Here is an 18,678-nt window from a genome sequence, read left to right as displayed (position 1 = left end):
GTATCGCATTTCCATTATACCCACAAAAAAAAAATTGAATTATCTAAAGAGAAATGAAAAAAAATTGTCACCTAACATATTATTGATTAGATAATTTTTATGCATATGGGATGTCCACTTTGTAAGTATTTTTCCAACACAAATATATGTATTTTTCTTCAACTATTATATGTCATGTTACAAATCACTTACTTTTTCTTGTTTGCCTGATCAATTACACAATTTTCAATTAATATCTCATTGATTTAACTTCTAAAAATATAGAGAAAATTTCAACATTTCTCTTACGTACACATTTATTATTTCCTCAAAATTTATTAGCCACACAATTTTCAAACATCATAAATCAAAGTTTGCAAGTTACCTATATAGACTAATTTTTTCCCAATATATAATGAGTATGATAGAAGAAACGACCCTCTATATAGACTAATTTGCCCAACTTCTTCATTCCACACATCGTCCCCCTTCTCCCTCTAAAGAGTAGAGACCTTTAAGAAAAATGCATTATCACATTGAGATAATGATGAGTAGCATTTTCATTTGGCTTCCTCTCCTCTTTCTCTTAACAAAAAAGCTTCTTCACAACAAAAACAACAACCTTGTTAATCCTCCTCCAAGCCCTCCAAAGCTTCCTTTATTAGGTCATTTACACCTCCTTGGCTCCCACCCTCATCGCTCTTTATACAACCTTTCACAAAAAAATGGCCCCATCATGCTCCTGAAACTCGGTTCCGTCCCAACCATCGCCATCTCTTCTGCAACAGCCGCCAGAGAGCTATTCAAACACCACGATCTCGCATCTTGCAGTCGCCCTCGCTTAACGGGAACTGGAAGATTTTCATACAACTTTCAAGATCTGAATTTATCCCCACACGGGGAGCGTTGGAGAGAGCTTCGAAAGATTTTCATGACCGAGCTATTTAGTACTAAACGAGTGCAATCATTTTATCATATAAGAGAAGAGGAAATTGATAAGCTATTAAAATTTATATCTAATTCCTCATCTCTTGGCACTCCAATTGATTTGGCTAAAACCTCATATGCTCTCACTGCAAATGTAATCTTTAGAATGGCTTTTGGGAAAAAGTTCAGTGGTGGAGAATTAGATAATGAGAATTTTCAACATATTATTCGTAGATCAATGGTTGCATTGGGAAGCTTTTTTGTGAGTGATTTTTTCCCTCGTGTGGGTTGGCTTGTTGATTGGATTAGTGGAGCTTATGGGACATTGGAGAAGAGTTTTGGTGAAATGGATGCAATTTTTCAAAAAGTGGTCGATGATCGAATCAAGTTTAAGGAAAGTTATCGATCAAGTGAAGAAAATATTGTTGATGTTTTGTTGAGAATGGAGAGAGATAGCTCCGAATTTGATACTGTGAAATTTACACACGAGTGTGTCAAGGCACTTATCATGGTAAATTTTTAACTTTTTTCTTTCTTTCTTTTATATATCTAATAATACACTCCTAACTCATAAATTGATATATGTTTATAATTTTTTAACTTGTTAAACACAAGAAAAAACCTTTCTTAAATTTAGATGGCGACTAATTATTTGGTTTTCTGTTTTTCATCTTTGAAACTCAAGTCTATAAGTCATCCTATTCCACCTTTAAATTTTTACTTTGTTATATCCTCTTTCTACCAAAGTTTCAAAAAATTCAGTGAAATTAAGACTTTTTTTTTAAAAAAAAAAATCTTTTAACAGGTGTCAATAAATTTTTTTTTTTTAAAATGGGAACTATTTAAGAAATGGAATAAAAATAAACTTAATTTTAGTGGGACACACGAGCATCCCTGTAGTAATTTAGGATACACCTAAATACTTTTCTGCTTTTAATTTTTACCTGAGCTAATTTTCTTTTCCTTTGTTTGGGGTGTGTGTTTGCATCAAGGATATATTTCTAGCAGGAGTAGAAACAGGAGAAAACAGCATAGTTTGGGCAATGACAGAACTTATTAAAAATCCAAGGGTAATGAAAAAGCTACAAGATGAGATCCGAAGCACCATTAAAGAAGATCGAGTGAAGGAGAGCGATCTCCAAAACCTTCAATATCTAAACATGGTGATTAAAGAAGTTTTAAGGCTTCATCCACCAGTCCCACTTTTGTTACCCAGAGAGGCCACGTCACATTTTAAGCTAAATGGTTATGATATTCATCCAAAAACTCATATTTACGTGAATGTATGGGCAATTGGAAGAGACCGAGAATCTTGGAAAAACCCACTGGAGTTTTTTCCAGAAAGGTTTATAGAAAGTAATATTGATTATAAAGGACAAAACTTTGAGTTAATTCCTTTTGGAGCTGGTCGAAGAATTTGTGCAGGGATGACTATGGGGATTATTATTGTGGAACTTGCATTGGCAAACATGTTGTTGTGTTTTGATTGGAAATTGCCAAAAGGAGTGAAGGAGGAAGATGTGGATATGGAAGAAGATGCTGGTCTTTCAGCTTCCAAGAAACTGCCTCTTCAACTTATTCCAATCCCTTACTTAAGTTTGGATTAATAGTTTAATCGCTATCTATATATTGAAGAATAATAATGAATAATTATTACCCCAAATGTAGATATAACAAATTAGTTAATGTTGTATGAAATGTAATCATATGTAGTACTGCATGGTGTTATGGATTATGGAATTGGCTATGGTCTCTGTTCAAGAATGTTTGAGTTTTGTTTCTCGGATTGTTTTAGTGATATTTATACAGAAATTATATTGTGTCTCACACAATGTCTTCTAGAATATGTAGATATATTATTCTGCAGACTTCATTTTTCATTATCTAAAAAATTCTGTATACTCATTATTTTCTGGATTGTTTCTAATTTGTTGATGCTTTGTAGATTTTGAATGGGGAACATGTTTTCCCTATTAAATCTCTGGTTGTGTCTATTTCTAGATCTTGAAGATGATGATATGTTGTTAGGGCCGTTGCTTAATTATGAATATTTTGTTTGAAGCTTTTCATTATGTGGTGGACGTCGTATGGTCTATATGCCAATCTGTTTGAAGTTGTGCTTTTGATTTTTTTGAAGGGGTTGCCACTTGTATGGACACGAGAAAGCCACCTACATGTAAAGGTAAGTTCTTATGTAAGGTTTTAGTCAAACAAATAAAATGTATTTAGTGCTAACAAAAAAACGTTCTTAATCTTCAAGCAAAATTATTCTTATCTCAAGAACATAATGTTACATCGTTGTAAAAATAGTGAAAGTGTGCACTTTTGCAGTTGTGACCTCATCTTCTCATCAATCATATTTCTTTTGTTTTCGTGGCCTTTTTACAGTATGAAGCTTGCAAATGATTTTGTTTTCGTGGCCTTTTTACAGTATGAAGCTTGCAAATGAGGTAGTGTTACACCCATCACAGTCATTAATCATAATTATAAATTACTGTAAAAAAAGAAAAAAATATATATATAATTATCATCTTAGCCTTACACTCATATATATCATTTATAAAAGATAGAGTATATCATCGATTGACTAAATATCATTGATAGACTACTAGATAGATACAAGTCTATCATTCATAGACTAATATCACTGTGCTCATATTAACTAATAGATCATTACTATCATATTAACGACCAATTACAGAATTCAACAAAATAGCAATCTGTTATTAACCACAATACAAATCCAACTGTACCGTCGACCAAATGCCAAGAAAAACTGAGAGACTCACGTTCGACTGAAATGGCTCCGATATCGAGATTGGTTCCAACGCTGAAACAGACCCGTCGGAAACCCAATGTTGAAACGGACCCGCCGAAACCCAACGCTAAAAAACGACTCTGAAACGCCGAAAAACGCTCGAACCCTGACACCGAACTAATACCGTAGCACCACTGCCGTTCGCCGTCAACTGGAACTCAACGTCGTAAAGTGGGTAACTGTTCGGACCCTCCACCTCTCTCACTGTGTTTTGTTGGTTGTATCCTCTCTTTTCTTTTTTCTTTTTCTTAAAAAAAACCTGAGGAGGAGAATGAAAGATTTACAAATTTACCATTTGAGCCAAATTACCACTATACCCTTCACATATAAAACAGAGCCAAGGACAATTTTGAAATAATTAAAAAATAAAAATAATTTGTTATATTTGCAAATTGTTTAAATAATTGCTATATGTTTGATATTTTAATTCAGAAAAGTCATCTACTATAAAATCTAATTTCATCTTGCATTCCTTTTCAACCAAAAATTACATTAGATGACAAAATTTTTTTTAAAAAAAATAACTAATGACATAAGTTCGGTTATCCTAAATTAAATGAAATAGTCGTTTTTCTACTAAAAAAATAAATTTAGAAAATATAATGACATAAGTTCTTTTAATCTCAATTTTTTTTTTTTTTTTTGTCATTTTTGCAAACTCTCCTATTTTCAAATTATAAATTTACTATCTTTTTCCAGTGAAATTGGCGAATAACCTATAGCTAAAAACGCAAGATAGATAGAAAAGGTAATTTTACTTTTAAGTTTAATATGTACTTATAGTTAATATTTTTTTCAAAAAAGAAAGAATATGAAAAAGAAAAAAAAAGGCATAAATAAGACCAATATAAGAGTTGATTTTATGACCAATATATTATCATTATTGCAAATTACAATAATATAAACTAAAGAGGGAAAACCCAACATTACAGCATGCTTGCTTTATCCATGACATGAAGATGAAATGAGTGTTAATTGGAGTTTATGTAAGGAATTGGAAGAAGTTGAAGAGGTGATTTCTTCCAAACTGAAAGACCAAATTCCTCTTCCATATCTAAATCTTCTTCTTTCATTCCATTTGGTAATTTCCAATCAAAACACAGTAGCATATTAGCCAATGCTAACTCTACTGTTGCAATCCCCATATTCACACCCGGACATACTCTTCTACCAGCTCCAAATGGAATTAACTCGAAGTTTTGTCCTTTGTAATCAATATTACTTTCCATAAATCTCTCTGGACAAAATTCTTGTGGATTTTTCCAACAATCAGGGTCTCTTCCAATTGCCCATGCATTCACATGAATACGAGTTTTTGGATTGATATCATAACCATTGAGTTTAAAATGAGACATGGTTTCTCTTGGAAGAAGTGGGATGGGTGGATGAAGCCGTAAAGCCTCTTTCACCACCATTTTTAGATATTGAAGCTTTTCGAGCTCGTTCTCCTTCACTTGATCTTGTTGAATGATGGTACTTCTAATTTCATGTTGTAGCTTCTTCATTATTTTTGAATTTTTAACTAGCTCTGTCATTGTCCAAACAAGTGTGTTTGCTCCTGTTTCCACTCCAGCTAAAAATAAATTCTTAAATCACACACACCAAAAGAAAATGAACATAAGAATTTAAAATTTTTCATTTCATAATATGGAAAATTTGGTCTTTGACCATGTTCATTGAAAAAACTAAACATATATTGATGTACAATGACATTGCACACAGTTCTCATAATTACTATTACTCTCGTATGATAGTCGAAGTAAGCTACCAAGAAAATTAATTACCTTGGCATGCTATGCAAAGTTAGAAAAATTGATTTTGGTAACCTCTCTTGTTACTTGTTTGGATTTCTCATTTATAAAAAATTGGTTTCCAAACTTAATTGTAAATTTTTTATCTTTTAAAACAATCAATAAATATTACATAAAACCTTTTGAATATTACTGTACCAAAACCAATCGGCTTTGTTAGAAAATTTACATTAAAAGATTAATAAAGATCCTCATAGGTTTAGAAAATAATTTAAACGATTTTGAGATAAAATTACTATGTGTTATGCATAACAAATTTAAGATTTACCATGCCAACTGCCTTAATGCAATCTCGAGTGAATTTGATTGAACCAAATTCATAGCAATCTCTCTCCATTCTCAACAAAACATCAAGAATGTTTTCTTCTTTTTGACAAGCTGCCCTAAAGTTAATACGATCCTCGATTACATGTTCTAAAAAAGCATCCAACTCCTGAAAGTTTTTCTCAAGCTGCTCATGAACACCAGTGAGCCGATCAATAATCCATCCGAAACTAGGAAAGAAATCACTTGCCGAGAATCTTCCCATTGCCATGCTCGCTTTTTGTATAACCCCCTCAACATCACTATCATCTAGTTCACTTTTACTCTCTCTAATACTCTTCCCAAACACAATCCTAGTCAAGATATTAGCAGTGAGAGAATACGATTTTACTGTAAAATCAAATAGAGTTGAAGAAGATGAGGATTGAGAGATGGAATTCATAAGTTGATTCACTCCCTCTTCTCTAATATGTTGAAAAGATTGCACACGTTTTGCACTAAAGAGCTCGACGATACAAATCTTACGAAGCTCCCTCCAGTGATCATTGTAAGAGGAAAAAATCAAGTCCAAGAAGTTGTATGAATATTTTGCAGTGGCCGCTAAGCAAGGGCGGCTACATGAAGCAAGGTCATGACGTTTGAACAACTCTTCTGCAACCTTTGCGGAGGAAATGATGACGGTCGGGACAAAGCCGAATTTGAGGAGCATAACAGGGCTGTGTGTTCTCGAAAGGTTCCACAAGGAGCGATGAGGGTGAGAGCCAAGGAGGTGTAAATGACCTAACAAAGGAAGCTTTAGAGGGCTTGGAGGAGGAAGAAATTTATGGTCATCGTTGTGTTTAAGTTCAACATTTTTCTTGGTTTTTAGGAGGAGTAGAGAACATAAGAAAAAGAGAACAAAAACGTAAAGGCTAAGCATAGTGTATGAATCAACTATAGCATCTGAGAGAGGAAGAGAAAGAAAGGCACAAAGTAATGGACATTGTTGGCAGGGTTATATATAGGAAATATAAATCAATATAACTTGTATCTCACTTTATTGTACAATGATTTTGTCATTGTCAAGTATCAATAATTTTGCACAATAGGAGATCATTTTAAGCCACAGAAATTAGTGATGTGATCTATAGATTTATTTTCTTTTTCTATCAAAATTGTTGTTTAAAAGGAGGAATGGAACACATGTATAATATAGAAAAAATGATTTTTTTAAAAAATAATGTGTTTTGTAAAAGTATTTACAAAAATAGAGTAGTTGGGAAAGTATTTTCAAAAATAGGTGACTGAAGTCGTGTACGGGATACACGACTTCAACAAATCGAAATGGTGTCGTGGACCGGGTTTACGATATCCGAGTGGAGTCGTGGACCCGGCCCACGTTTTTTGACTGGAATCGTGTACACGTGTGGTTCAGAGGGTTCAGAGGGTGTGGACGCGTGTCGCGCATGCAGGAAGTCGTGTACGGGGTACACGACTTCGCCTATTTTAAAAACCTTACAATCCCTTCATTCTGCCTTCATTCTGCCTTCATTCGAAATCTTTTTTCCTTCCTCTCTTAATTTTTTCTCTTCCTCTTTTTCGTTCTTCCTTCGTAGACGCATTCGACGGCGACGACGACGACAAGGCGATGATGTCGTAGAGGGAGATGGGGAAGCTTCTTAAGTTGTATAATTTAAGTGTTTTTAAATTTTGCTAGAACTTATTCAAGTTGTATAAATAAAAAATTGAACTTTTTAAAATTAATTATAAATTAGAAGTTGCTAATACATGATTTAGATGTAGGAGTATTCTTAATAATATCAATATATAATATATATATTTTAAAAGTAGAGAACCAAGTATTAAAAAAAACGTTCAAAATATTTTTTTCTCAATCTATCTATAAGCCACAAGATTTCTTTAATAAATTAACAAAAATTCTTATAAGATATCACTAATGATGTGTTTTACCTTTAGTTTATTTTTTTAATTTGTTCATAATAAACATAAATTACCAAAAATTTGGCCATTTAAACAAAAACTAAAATTTTCACATATTTAAAGTTGAACATTTAAACAAAAACATAAATTTCCAACTACCCTAATTTTGAAAATACTTTTTAAAAACACATTATTTTAAAAAAAAATCTGTCTTTTACAAATGTTTTTACCCTAAAAATAGTTAATCTTTTAAAATATAATAATTTTAAAAACAATATTTTAAAATATAAGGAAATTGCATCGAATGACAAAAACGTTTAGAAAAAACAACTCATGACACCTCTTTTTTTAATATTGTGAATACGGGTAAATATGACAAGTAATTAGTGAAATCAGACGGCTATCATATGACTATCAAAGAGCTATAAGAGAGTTATTAACTTTTAAATTTGTTATTTCTTCAATATAGAAAATGTAGTGACATTGCCCTATTATCATAACTTTTTTTTTTGCTATTTTAATATTATTTATTATATAGTATATTAATATTATTTCTTATGAAAATTTACGATTGTATTTTTAGTAATTGTTTATAATTGAAAAATAGTTAAAGGTAAAATAATTGAAAACATATGAAAAACTCTTTGTGTATCATATATCTTATCATTCCGTTTGTCATATGTTTTATGACTTTGAAATAATCTGAAACATTAAAATAAATAAAAGATCATTCGATCATAGGTTTGTATCATTTCACTATTTACATTAAAAAAATAATGCAAATCGGCAAACCAATCTTTTTAATTTAAAAGACTTACCCTAGTCAAATCAAAAATGAGAAAAATTATATATAAAAAACTCTAAAATGGTATAAAAAAAACTAAACTAAAAGATTTCAATTTATATATCTATAAAATTAAAACTTCAAATAATGTATTGTGAATTTATCTAATGTTAATTTTTTAAAATATTGAAATATTAGGACAAATCATATTTTTACTCCTGCTTTTTTCTTTTGGTTTTTTATTTAAATCTTGTGTATCTATTTTTTTTATATTTAAATTGCTAACAAAACATTTGCATAAAATAAAATAAAACAGAAAAAAAAAAAAAAAAAACAAATGAAATAAATGAAAAAAAAAATAATGAGAGAAAAATTGTCACCCGAATGGATACATTTTGCAAGAGTACATCCTTTTCTCTCACTTCCAATTTTCTCTGATCTCTTCCTCGTCCTCTCTAATTTTCTCTTCACTCGTCCTTCTGAATGCATTTTAAAACCAATCTTGTTTTACTAATAAGTTTTTGAAAATACAATATTCCAATAAATCATCCTCTATATATATATTATCATTCCAATAATTGAACCTGTGGTGTTACAAGAGAGAGTGATTGAGTGGAGAGTACCGGGCAGGGCCACTTGCGGCTCCATTTAATACCAACTTTTTATTCTCTATCACTACCATCTACATGTGAGGCTGCATAATTTTCAAATACTCCAAAACTAACCAAAATATTTACAAAATTTTCATACTGTTTTAGAGGTGATCATAGTAGAAAAAGATGATGACCAAGTGTTCATCTATTGAGGCACATTTTATGCTTAGTTTTTAATCACTTCTTCTCAAAGATTAACAATGGATTTGGATTTTTCCTTAAAAATCGATCAGTTGTTTCTTTCTAACCACACTGTCCTAATGAAAGCAGCAACTGCATTGAAGCGAATGATATTTCTTCTGCTTGTTTGTTTCAGCTTGCTTAAAGATCTGCTTAGGGAGTTTAGATTATCATTGTTTATTGATCTTTCAATTGCTCTCAAGATTTTGTTTCAGATCGATTTTGTGACCTTACAATCGGCCAGAAGTAGGTGGTTGAAGTCTTCGTTGTTGGTATAGCAAAGGATTCATCTGTTTGGGCTTAAGCATAGTGATGGACATTTTTTTTGGATGACATCCATCGTGTTGATTTTGTTGTGAATGACTGTCCATAAGAAGAATTTGCACTTGTTAGGCACAGTTGAAAGACGATATGATTTCAAAGGTTTGAAGGTTTTTTTTGAGAGATCTGTTGATGGTGATGAACATCTTGTGGTATAGCATTTGTTTCTATTTAAGTTCGATGTTAATGTGCTAAAACCTTTCAACGGATTGGGAGTGGGAATTGTTCCATGATGTTACCTCTCTTTCACTGAGACATCTTCTTGGGTTGAGGTTCCAAAAAATGAACCCAAATTAAATGTGTGGTTTAATTCTAGATTTTTTTTTTTTTATCGATTATTCATAGCCATGCATTTACGTCATGAATTTTTCCAACATCATTCTGACTTACAGAGTGACATTGGGGTCGATCACTATGCATTATTTTGGACTTTTCTTGATTTAACCGAATGCATATGATGCAAAGCTGGGCCACGGCATGGTTGCTGTTATCTCATGCGGCTTGGACTTGTGGCTGCAGTAAGACCACCATAATTACTCTAATCCGAATTTTCTTTTCATTTAAATATTGTTATGTTATGTTGGTTTGATCCTCCAAATCTCTGTATAATGGTATGATATATTGTCCATTTTAAGCATATATTGCACCGTACCCTCATGTCTTTGCTTTTGGTATAACTCCAAAAAGTCTCATCATACCATTGGAGATATATAGTCATCCAATAACCTGCAGGCATTCCCTTATCTAAATATAGTGTGTGGTCGAGGCAGACATTGGTTGCATTACCGTTAATCCTCCCCTTCAAAAAAGTACCACCAAGCCTCCCCTCAAATAACCATCCATACATTCTCTTAACTCTATCTAAACTAACTCCTCTTTCTAGACCTCATCGTCTATCTAATAGTGTTCAACCACACGAATCACAAACATGACCTATTTTCAAGGCTCTACTACATCTTTTTATTCAAGGATTCTACCGACATGATCAAGTTAGAGGCATGATTACGTTCTTATATCCACTCGTTAGGACAACATGCCCTTCAAGTATCTCCACAATAATATAATATTATCCACTTTGGATATTATTAATTGATGTAGAAACTTTGGTCACATTTCCAATAATATATATATGAGTATTGTTTTCTTCGAGTATAACAAAATGAACCAAAACTTTTACAAAATATAGTGAAAACATCACAATCTATACATCCACAATGAATCGTGATAGACCAAAATAGACAATTATTTGTGTGTCTATCATGACAAAGATAGACATTGATAGTAATTTATTTTGGTCTATCATGGTTTAACTAACATAGATAGATTGTGATATTTTTCTATATTTATAAATATTTTTAAGAAGCTCCATAATTTAAAATAATTTTCTTAAATTCAAAATAAAATTTTCATAAACGTTATTCAAATATTAAAAAGTAGAACACCACACAAATAAGGTTCAAAATATCAATATCTAGAAAATGAAAGTAAACTTTGAAAGTAATATAATTAAATGAGAAAGATATTTGGGTATCAACATCCCATTTTTTTTCTTCTCTAAATTATTGTTAATTAAGTGTTGCAATTATTATTATATTTTGAAAATGAAAGGAAACTTCGTTCAAAGAGCAATAAAAAACCCACAACAAAACCAATCCCCAATGGCCAATACTCAGCATTAATTTATAGCACACAAAATAACAATGAAAAAAAACGGTATCAAATTGATTGGAAACAAAACTAAGATTTAATACTCACAACTAATTCTATTTTAGAACACATACAGTCTGTTTGGTTAAGTATTGACTATCCATTACATGACTTAGCTAATATTACTATTAACAATTGATACTGTTATTGTAGTGTGATGGGCTGATTTTATTACAAAACTGTTGTGTGGTTAGCTTAATTATTTTATTATAGACAAACCTGGAGCAATTTTTTTTTAAAAAAAGATACCAATGTGGGTTAGTAGGTGCACCCAAGCATCTCTACTAGGTAGGCACCTTTTTAGCACCATCATCATTTCCGATATATATTCAATAAGCACGGAGGTACAAAAATTGTGGGGCTAGAGAAAAACCCGATTTAGTTACAACTGGAGCAACATATCAAAGACATTGCCAAGAACGACAATGGTGTCTTATTTCAAGAACTTGTGTTACATGTGATGGAATACAAATTATATCATTTTTATAATTGTCAGCGTGATTTGAAGATTTTTATATTTGACTTCCTTATTTTTTTTGTAGAGAATATTTATTCTCATCTAAAATTATATTTTCAAAACTAGGCCATATTTATAATGATGATCTTTTTCATTTTTAGAGTTAGTCGACTCGTTAATTAAAAAAATTGTGTATATTAAATGTTTTGAGCTTAGGGGTTGCCTAAGCCTAAACTAACTTCATGTATTGTTATTGAGGAATTTTATGCATTCCTTTTTGAAGTTGAGTTTTCTATAGCTATGGTAGATCTCGAGAGAGAGATTGTGTTCATTCGAGCCCTCTTATCATATATATTTTGTGACATTGTGCTTGAAGTTGTGTTTTGTATTAGATCCATTTTTTTTTTTCATATATGACCTTTCATTTATTGTCAAAATTAATTTAACATAACAGTAATTAATATGACTTTCTTCCCAAGATTCTGAAAGTTTGATTTTTATAATCCCCGCAATTGTTCTACCGAACAAGTATTGTTAGCTAATGTCTCGCTCTATTCTTTGATGTAACTAATTATTTTTAGTTAATGATTAATTTAAAATGAAGAAGGTTTTATAATTAATTTTAATAGCAATGATAAATTAACATCATCTAATGTAACGCCCGAGTTTAGGAGGGAAACACGAATGAACCAATATCACATCGAATGAGAGGGATACTGAGAACATGAAAGTTAGGTTAAGAAAAACTTTAAAGAATTAAAAGTTACTTCCTATACCAATAAGGTGCAGTTCCTTTTCGGTAGCTCGATCATAAGAACTTCAAAGTTAAATGTGCTTAGCTTGGAACAATCCTATGTTAGGTGACCTCCTAGGAATTTTTCTAAGATGGTTGCATGCAAGGTCGTAGGGGATTTTTAGAGATTCGAATTCCAAATCCTGGACGTGGGGGTATTACTATTAATTAATTAAAATGGTTATTGTTTTCCAATATAGTAATTAAGATATGATAGTCTTATTTACAATCAACAACAATAAATCAAGATAGAGTACACAATTTGTGCTTTATTTGTTAATATTTTGAGAAATTTTGTTACTTCAAATAATTTCTCATATTCTAATTAATCAAGTAAATATAAAGGATTTGAAAGGGTATAGATAGTGAACAAATTAAATAAACCTTGAAAATGTAATTTTTCAAAACTTTTCCAAAACAAAACTTGTAACATTTTGTAATCTAGAATTTGTCTTTTAACCTTATATATATATATATACTCCCTAACATAGATCTTTTGATTGGCTTCTGTGAACACATATTATTTTTTTAGCTTAATTCCTTTGATGACTTTTAGACTGACCTCAATAATTAACTTATACCAGCCTTCTTCTTGCTAAAAATGACTATTGCGGTCCCTTTTAAGTCTGGTGTGTGGCCATCCTTTAACTATCAAAATACATGGAGTTTTCAGGATACAGACGTACGTGGAGAAATATTTTGCACCAGAATATAATGGACCAACTGTCTTAACGAAACAAAGAACACAATTTCTACCTATTCATCAATGAGATGGTCCAGTCGAGTTATTTTCTTTTGAAAACAATACAATGGATCCAGTAGGTGCATACCTGACATCTTCACTAGATTACATCTCGATTGCACATTCATCATCCCATTTCATTAATATAAAAAGAATAAGTACATGAGAAGAGAGGGACAAAAAAGATATAAATTAAAACAACTAGAGGGCTATAGTTTAGCCTTAAACATAAAAAAAACTAGAAAGCATTTAAATTGATAACGGTATGTAGTTTGCAAACAATGGAGATTTGCGAGCCCAAAGTCCCGTAAGCGCACGGATATTTTCTCATAGATCAACGGTAGATTTTTCCTTGATCTTTGAAAATATGATTATTTCTTTCTAACCATGAAGTCCATATAACACAGAAGCTATAGTGTTTGAACTTGATAATTCCCCTTTTATTGTGTTGATGATTTAACAAAGATCATAACAGAGGGATTTCACACTCTGATGTTTGGATTCTCCAGCCGAGAAAGCTTTCAAAAATTAAGGTGGCACCCAATAAAGAATGTGCCACAATGGCACTTTTGGCGAGGAAGAGCGCTAAATTCGATTGCATCTTAAAGAGAAATGTCCATGTAGAGCTGACACAATTCAAAAATCATTGCTTCAGTATATGATATTTTACAAGAAACTAATTGCACCTTGTGTGGCGGAATGTTAAGATAACGACCCTCAATAAATATCTTCATAGTTGTTTGGTATTTTTCATTTTAATGGCTTTATTTATCTCACAGATATTAATACAGTCGCTGTGATGATTTAAATAAGAGTTTCCATCACATATATATAACCTAAATATATTCACCTAATTACACAATTGTCTAAGCATATTAATCATTCTTCTTTCTCAATATCTATCATTGCAGCATAAAACATATGCAAGACTTTCTTTAATCGGTGATCGTAACAAAAATATTAACTAAATAATTAGTACACAATTCAATAAGTATGCAAGACCGAATGTAGATAGACACAAGGAACTTAAATGTGCATGAAAGGTAAGCAAATTTTTATAAATTTTAAGAATTGTTCAATATTGTCAAAAAAAAAAAAAAAAGATTTCACAATATCTCAAATGGAAGTTAATAGCTTTGCGAAGGTGAATTATTGGAGACAAGATAGAAGTGTTTGTCGTAGACTGAGCTTGTCTAAGTGGTATGGGCATGACTTCCATCTCAAGGTCGAAAATTCAGTTAGCTTCGACAGTGCACTTGTGTATTTAAAAATATATGTGATAAAAGTTCCCTATATATATAGACTTTGCCCAAACATTGGAAATGCATTATTACACTGTTGAGATATGATGATGAATAGCATTCTCATATGGTTTCCTCTCCTTTTTCTCTTAACTTCTCTACTTCTTCTCAAAACAAAAAAGCTTATTCACAGCAACAACAAGAAGCTTATTACTAATCCTCCTCCAAGCCCTCCAAAGCTTCCTTTATTGGGTCATTTACACCTCCTTGGCTCCCACCCTCATCACTCTTTATGCAACCTTTCACGAACACACGGTCCCATCATGCTTCTGAAACTCGGCTCCATCCCGACCGTCGTCATCTCTTCCGCAACAGCCGCGAGAGAACTATTCAAACACCACGATCTCGCATCTTGCAGCCGCCCTCGCTTAATGGGAAGTGGAAGATTTTCCTACAACTTTCAAGACCTGAGTTTGTCTCCATATGGCGAGCGTTGGAAAGAGCTTCGAAAAATTTTCATGCTCGAGCTTTTTAGTACTAAACGAGTGCAATCATTTCATCGTATTAGAGAAAAGGAAGTGAGTTTGCTCATAAACTCAATCTCTCAACAATCCTTAAACTTTTCTTCAAATCCAATTGATTTGAGTGACAAAAGCTATTCTCTTACTGCCAATATTACAACAAGAATTGCTTTTGGGAAGAGCTTTAGAGGGGGTGAATTAGATAACAAAAATTTTCAAAAGCTTGTGCGTGGAGCAATTGACGCCTTGAAAAGCTTCTCGATTACCGATTTCTTTCCGAGTTTCGGTTGGATCTTTGACCGAATCAGTGGTGTTCATGGGAAGTTGGAGAAGAGCTTTGGTGAGATGGATGCTTTTTTTCAAAAGGTAGTTGATGATCGTATAAACTTGGACAAGGCAAATTCTAGAAATGAAGAAAACATTGTTGATGTTTTGTTGAGAATGAAGAGAGATGGCTTTCAATCTGAGGCACTCATCCTTACACAAGATTGCATTAAAGCACTAATCATGGTAATAAGCTAAATATTTTAAAACTTTGATTAGGTGGTTCTATATTTTTATAATCATTTCATTCTTGTGAAAATTAATTAGATTTTTTCACGTTCGAACAATTGTAGAGTGGTCAGTTCATCCTTATAAACATTTGAATTCGGCAATTAATAGTTGTCTCCCATTGGAGCTGTCATATATTATACAGCAAGAAAATAACCATTCAATTTAAAAAACACACTCACAAAATTACTTGGGTCACATGAAAAAATTTTAATGGAGTAAAGTTGCATAAATTAGAGGGGTGCAACCTAGCCAGCATCTAGGTATTTTTTTGTTAGCTATGCATTGCATCTAAGTCGTTTTTTCCTCGTAAAAATATATATATTTTTCTTTAGTTTTCAGAATTTTGAAGGGTTAATTTTAAGAAATATTTGTGGAAAAATTATTAGATAACAAACAAAAAAAAAAGGTGTAAGGTATAAAATAATGTTCATAAGTTTAATTTTCAAAATAGAAATATTTACGTACATCTGTGTATGTTTATGCATCTCTATATGTTTATGCATCCTAATTTGTTGTGTGGTAGATTCTTTAATTTACTTCTCTTTTAAGTTAATTTGATTGTTTTTTCGGGTAAGCTTAGAAAGAGTCTTAACGCATCAAAATGGTTGTGTCGATATTATTCTTTTCAAAAATTTAAAAGCAAAAAAAAATCAAATTTCTATCAAACAAAATTCAAGTTTAATTTTTTCTTTCATCTCAAAGGATCAAGTGTTGTTCTTTTTAGGATATCTTTCTAGCAGGAGTGGAAACAGGAGCAAGCACCATTGTTTGGGCAATGACAGAGCTAATTAGAAACCCAAGAGTAATGAAAAAGCTACAAGACCATATCAGAAGCCACATAAAAAAAGATCAAGTAAAAGAAATGGACCTGGAAAGGCTTCCATACCTAAAAATGGTAGTGAAAGAGGTTCTAAGGTTGCATCCAGCCGCCCCACTTCTCCTTCCAAGAGAGACCACGTCTCATTTTAAGCTCAATGGTTATGATATACATCCCAAAACTCATCTTCATGTCAATGTGTGGGCTATTGGACGAGATCCAGAATGTTGGACTAACCCTGAAGAGTTTTTTCCAGAAAGGTTTACAGAAAGTAATATTGATTATAAAGGACAAAACTATGAGTTATTACCTTTTGGAGGTGGTAGAAGAGTTTGTGCAGGAATGAATATGGGAATTTTTACAATAGAATTGACATTAGCTAATTTGTTACTTTGTTTTGATTGGAAATTGGGAGATGGAATGAAAGAAGAAGATGTAGATATGGAAGAGGATTTTGGTCTTACTGTTGCCAAAAAGTCACCTCTTGAACTCGTTCCCATCCCTTACTTAGCTTAAACTGCCTTTTAGTTTATTTGTTATCCGAATGGAATAAATATGTTGATCAAATTTATGGACCACCCTTTTAATTATATATTGTAATTTAGAGTTATAAAATGCTTATATGATAATGTACCACCTCTATATATATATATAAGAACTTATTCTTAGAAGAAGATAACATTTGTGGTATTGGGGTTGGATTTATAGTTACCTTATTTATTAATATTAGTGGGTAACACATGTTATGCACGTTAATTTTTCACACAAATAGTATGAAGTTATATTTATTTACTTCTGATTTTTGAAAATACATTTTTCAGCTTTATTTCTAGGGAGGTCTCTTACTCAAGACTTGTTACATGCGTGTAGAAATCAAATGAGTTAAAAGATATAATGAATTTGACAGTAAAATAATGAAACAATCAATTCAATCAAACTTTAGATTGATGAGTATGGTTTTTTTATATGTATCAGTTACATATCGAATATTTAAATAGATTGAAATTTTGGACATTGACATTGACTTTAATATTATTTGGACAGCTAATTCTAATATATTTTATGTATTTCTATCATGTTCCAGAAGTGCAACTATTTAACAAGCTTTCCGAGAATTATAATTTAGTTATCATTTTGAAATGAATAATTAAATTTAAATGAAAATATATTTATTGAAATAATACAAATAGAGAGAATTTTTTTTCATTTCATCCATCAATTACAAGATCCATAATATACTATTGTGGTAAGCACATTCTACATTTTACATAATAAAAAGTGTACTTAATTACAAAAGCAATAATTAGATAAATTGAAAAACTTAGTTCTTTGGCATTCTCATGCCACTTTGTTATGTCAACTCAATTGTAAAGATTCTCATCTTTATTTCCGAAAAAATTCTTTCAAAAGGTAATAATTTATAGTTCTGTCTTTATAATCGATATTACTTTTTATAAACCTTTATGGAAAAAATTCCACGGTTAACTCAAACACTCTGGATTATCCTGAAGATGAGCCTTGGGATGTATATCATAACATGGTTGCACGTATGTCTAGAAAGTATGCTAATTAACTTGAAATGTTTAAGTAATATGCTCTTATTTCTGTTTTTTTGTGAAACAACCGAGTCTCCCTCTTATGGAATCATTTGGATATGTTTGATAATCATTCAGTTTATTTAAAATTAAGTTTATTTTTACACCATCCATTAATTGTTCCCAATGTAAACAACGGATCCACTTCCAGAAAGCTCTAAAAGTTGAAAGAAACTGGAAGAAATGAAGTGATATATATTATTTGAATTATATATTGAGGACAGTCCAATAATGATCGTAAAGAGGGTAAGCTAACAAAATATATATGCCACCGTCCAAAAAAAGAGCACTGACGGATTGAACATGGAAGCATTATTCATATTCGATTGATGTGTAATATTGCTTTGTTTTTATAAAATTGTGTGAACTAGAATTCACTCGGTATTTGATATATATGGGAATTATAATTGTTGTAAAGATGAGTTAGTTTTGTCCTATTTTATGGATTTGATGTATGAAGAAACATTATCTCGAACTTTATATTAACTAAGATCAAGGATGTACGTACAAATGAATTTCAATGAATCGTAACGTTTTAGAATTGTCTAGTGTCATTAGTTTTTATTTAATTAATTTGATGTATTTTTAGTATT

General features: G+C 31.5%; 3 protein-coding genes across 3 annotated transcripts; 2 read left to right on the top strand and 1 right to left on the bottom strand.

The window, feature by feature from the left end:
- Positions 1 to 412: 412 nt before the first annotated feature.
- LOC116401644 (cytochrome P450 71B2-like) lies at positions 413 to 2,733 on the top strand. The gene is made up of 2 exons (XM_031885164.1): positions 413 to 1,417; positions 1,899 to 2,733. The coding sequence occupies exons 1-2, from the start codon at positions 503 to 505 to the stop codon at positions 2,511 to 2,513; spliced, it is 1,530 nt and encodes a 509-aa protein (XP_031741024.1). The 5' UTR covers positions 413 to 502; the 3' UTR covers positions 2,514 to 2,733.
- A 1,830-nt stretch (positions 2,734 to 4,563) lies between these two features.
- Positions 4,564 to 6,791, bottom strand: LOC101215975 (cytochrome P450 71B37). The gene is made up of 2 exons (XM_004135449.3): positions 5,804 to 6,791; positions 4,564 to 5,310 (listed from the first exon to the last, which is right to left on the bottom strand). Exons 1-2 carry the CDS (start codon positions 6,716 to 6,718, stop codon positions 4,696 to 4,698), a joined length of 1,530 nt encoding a protein of 509 aa, XP_004135497.3. The 5' UTR covers positions 6,719 to 6,791; the 3' UTR covers positions 4,564 to 4,695.
- Positions 6,792 to 14,706: 7,915 nt separating this feature from the next.
- Positions 14,707 to 17,120, top strand: LOC101216216 (cytochrome P450 71B10-like). Its single transcript, XM_031885303.1, has 2 exons — positions 14,707 to 15,628; positions 16,398 to 17,120. The coding sequence occupies exons 1-2, from the start codon at positions 14,708 to 14,710 to the stop codon at positions 17,004 to 17,006; spliced, it is 1,530 nt and encodes a 509-aa protein (XP_031741163.1). The 5' UTR covers position 14,707; the 3' UTR covers positions 17,007 to 17,120.
- Positions 17,121 to 18,678: the final 1,558 nt, after the last annotated feature.

Source organism: Cucumis sativus, chromosome 5 (genome assembly GCF_000004075.3).
Source record: "Cucumis sativus cultivar 9930 chromosome 5, Cucumber_9930_V3, whole genome shotgun sequence".
Classification (NCBI taxonomy): domain Eukaryota; kingdom Viridiplantae; phylum Streptophyta; class Magnoliopsida; order Cucurbitales; family Cucurbitaceae; genus Cucumis; species Cucumis sativus.
The sequence above is the reverse complement of the archived record's forward strand: the minus strand, read 5'-3'. Positions and strand labels throughout refer to the sequence as shown.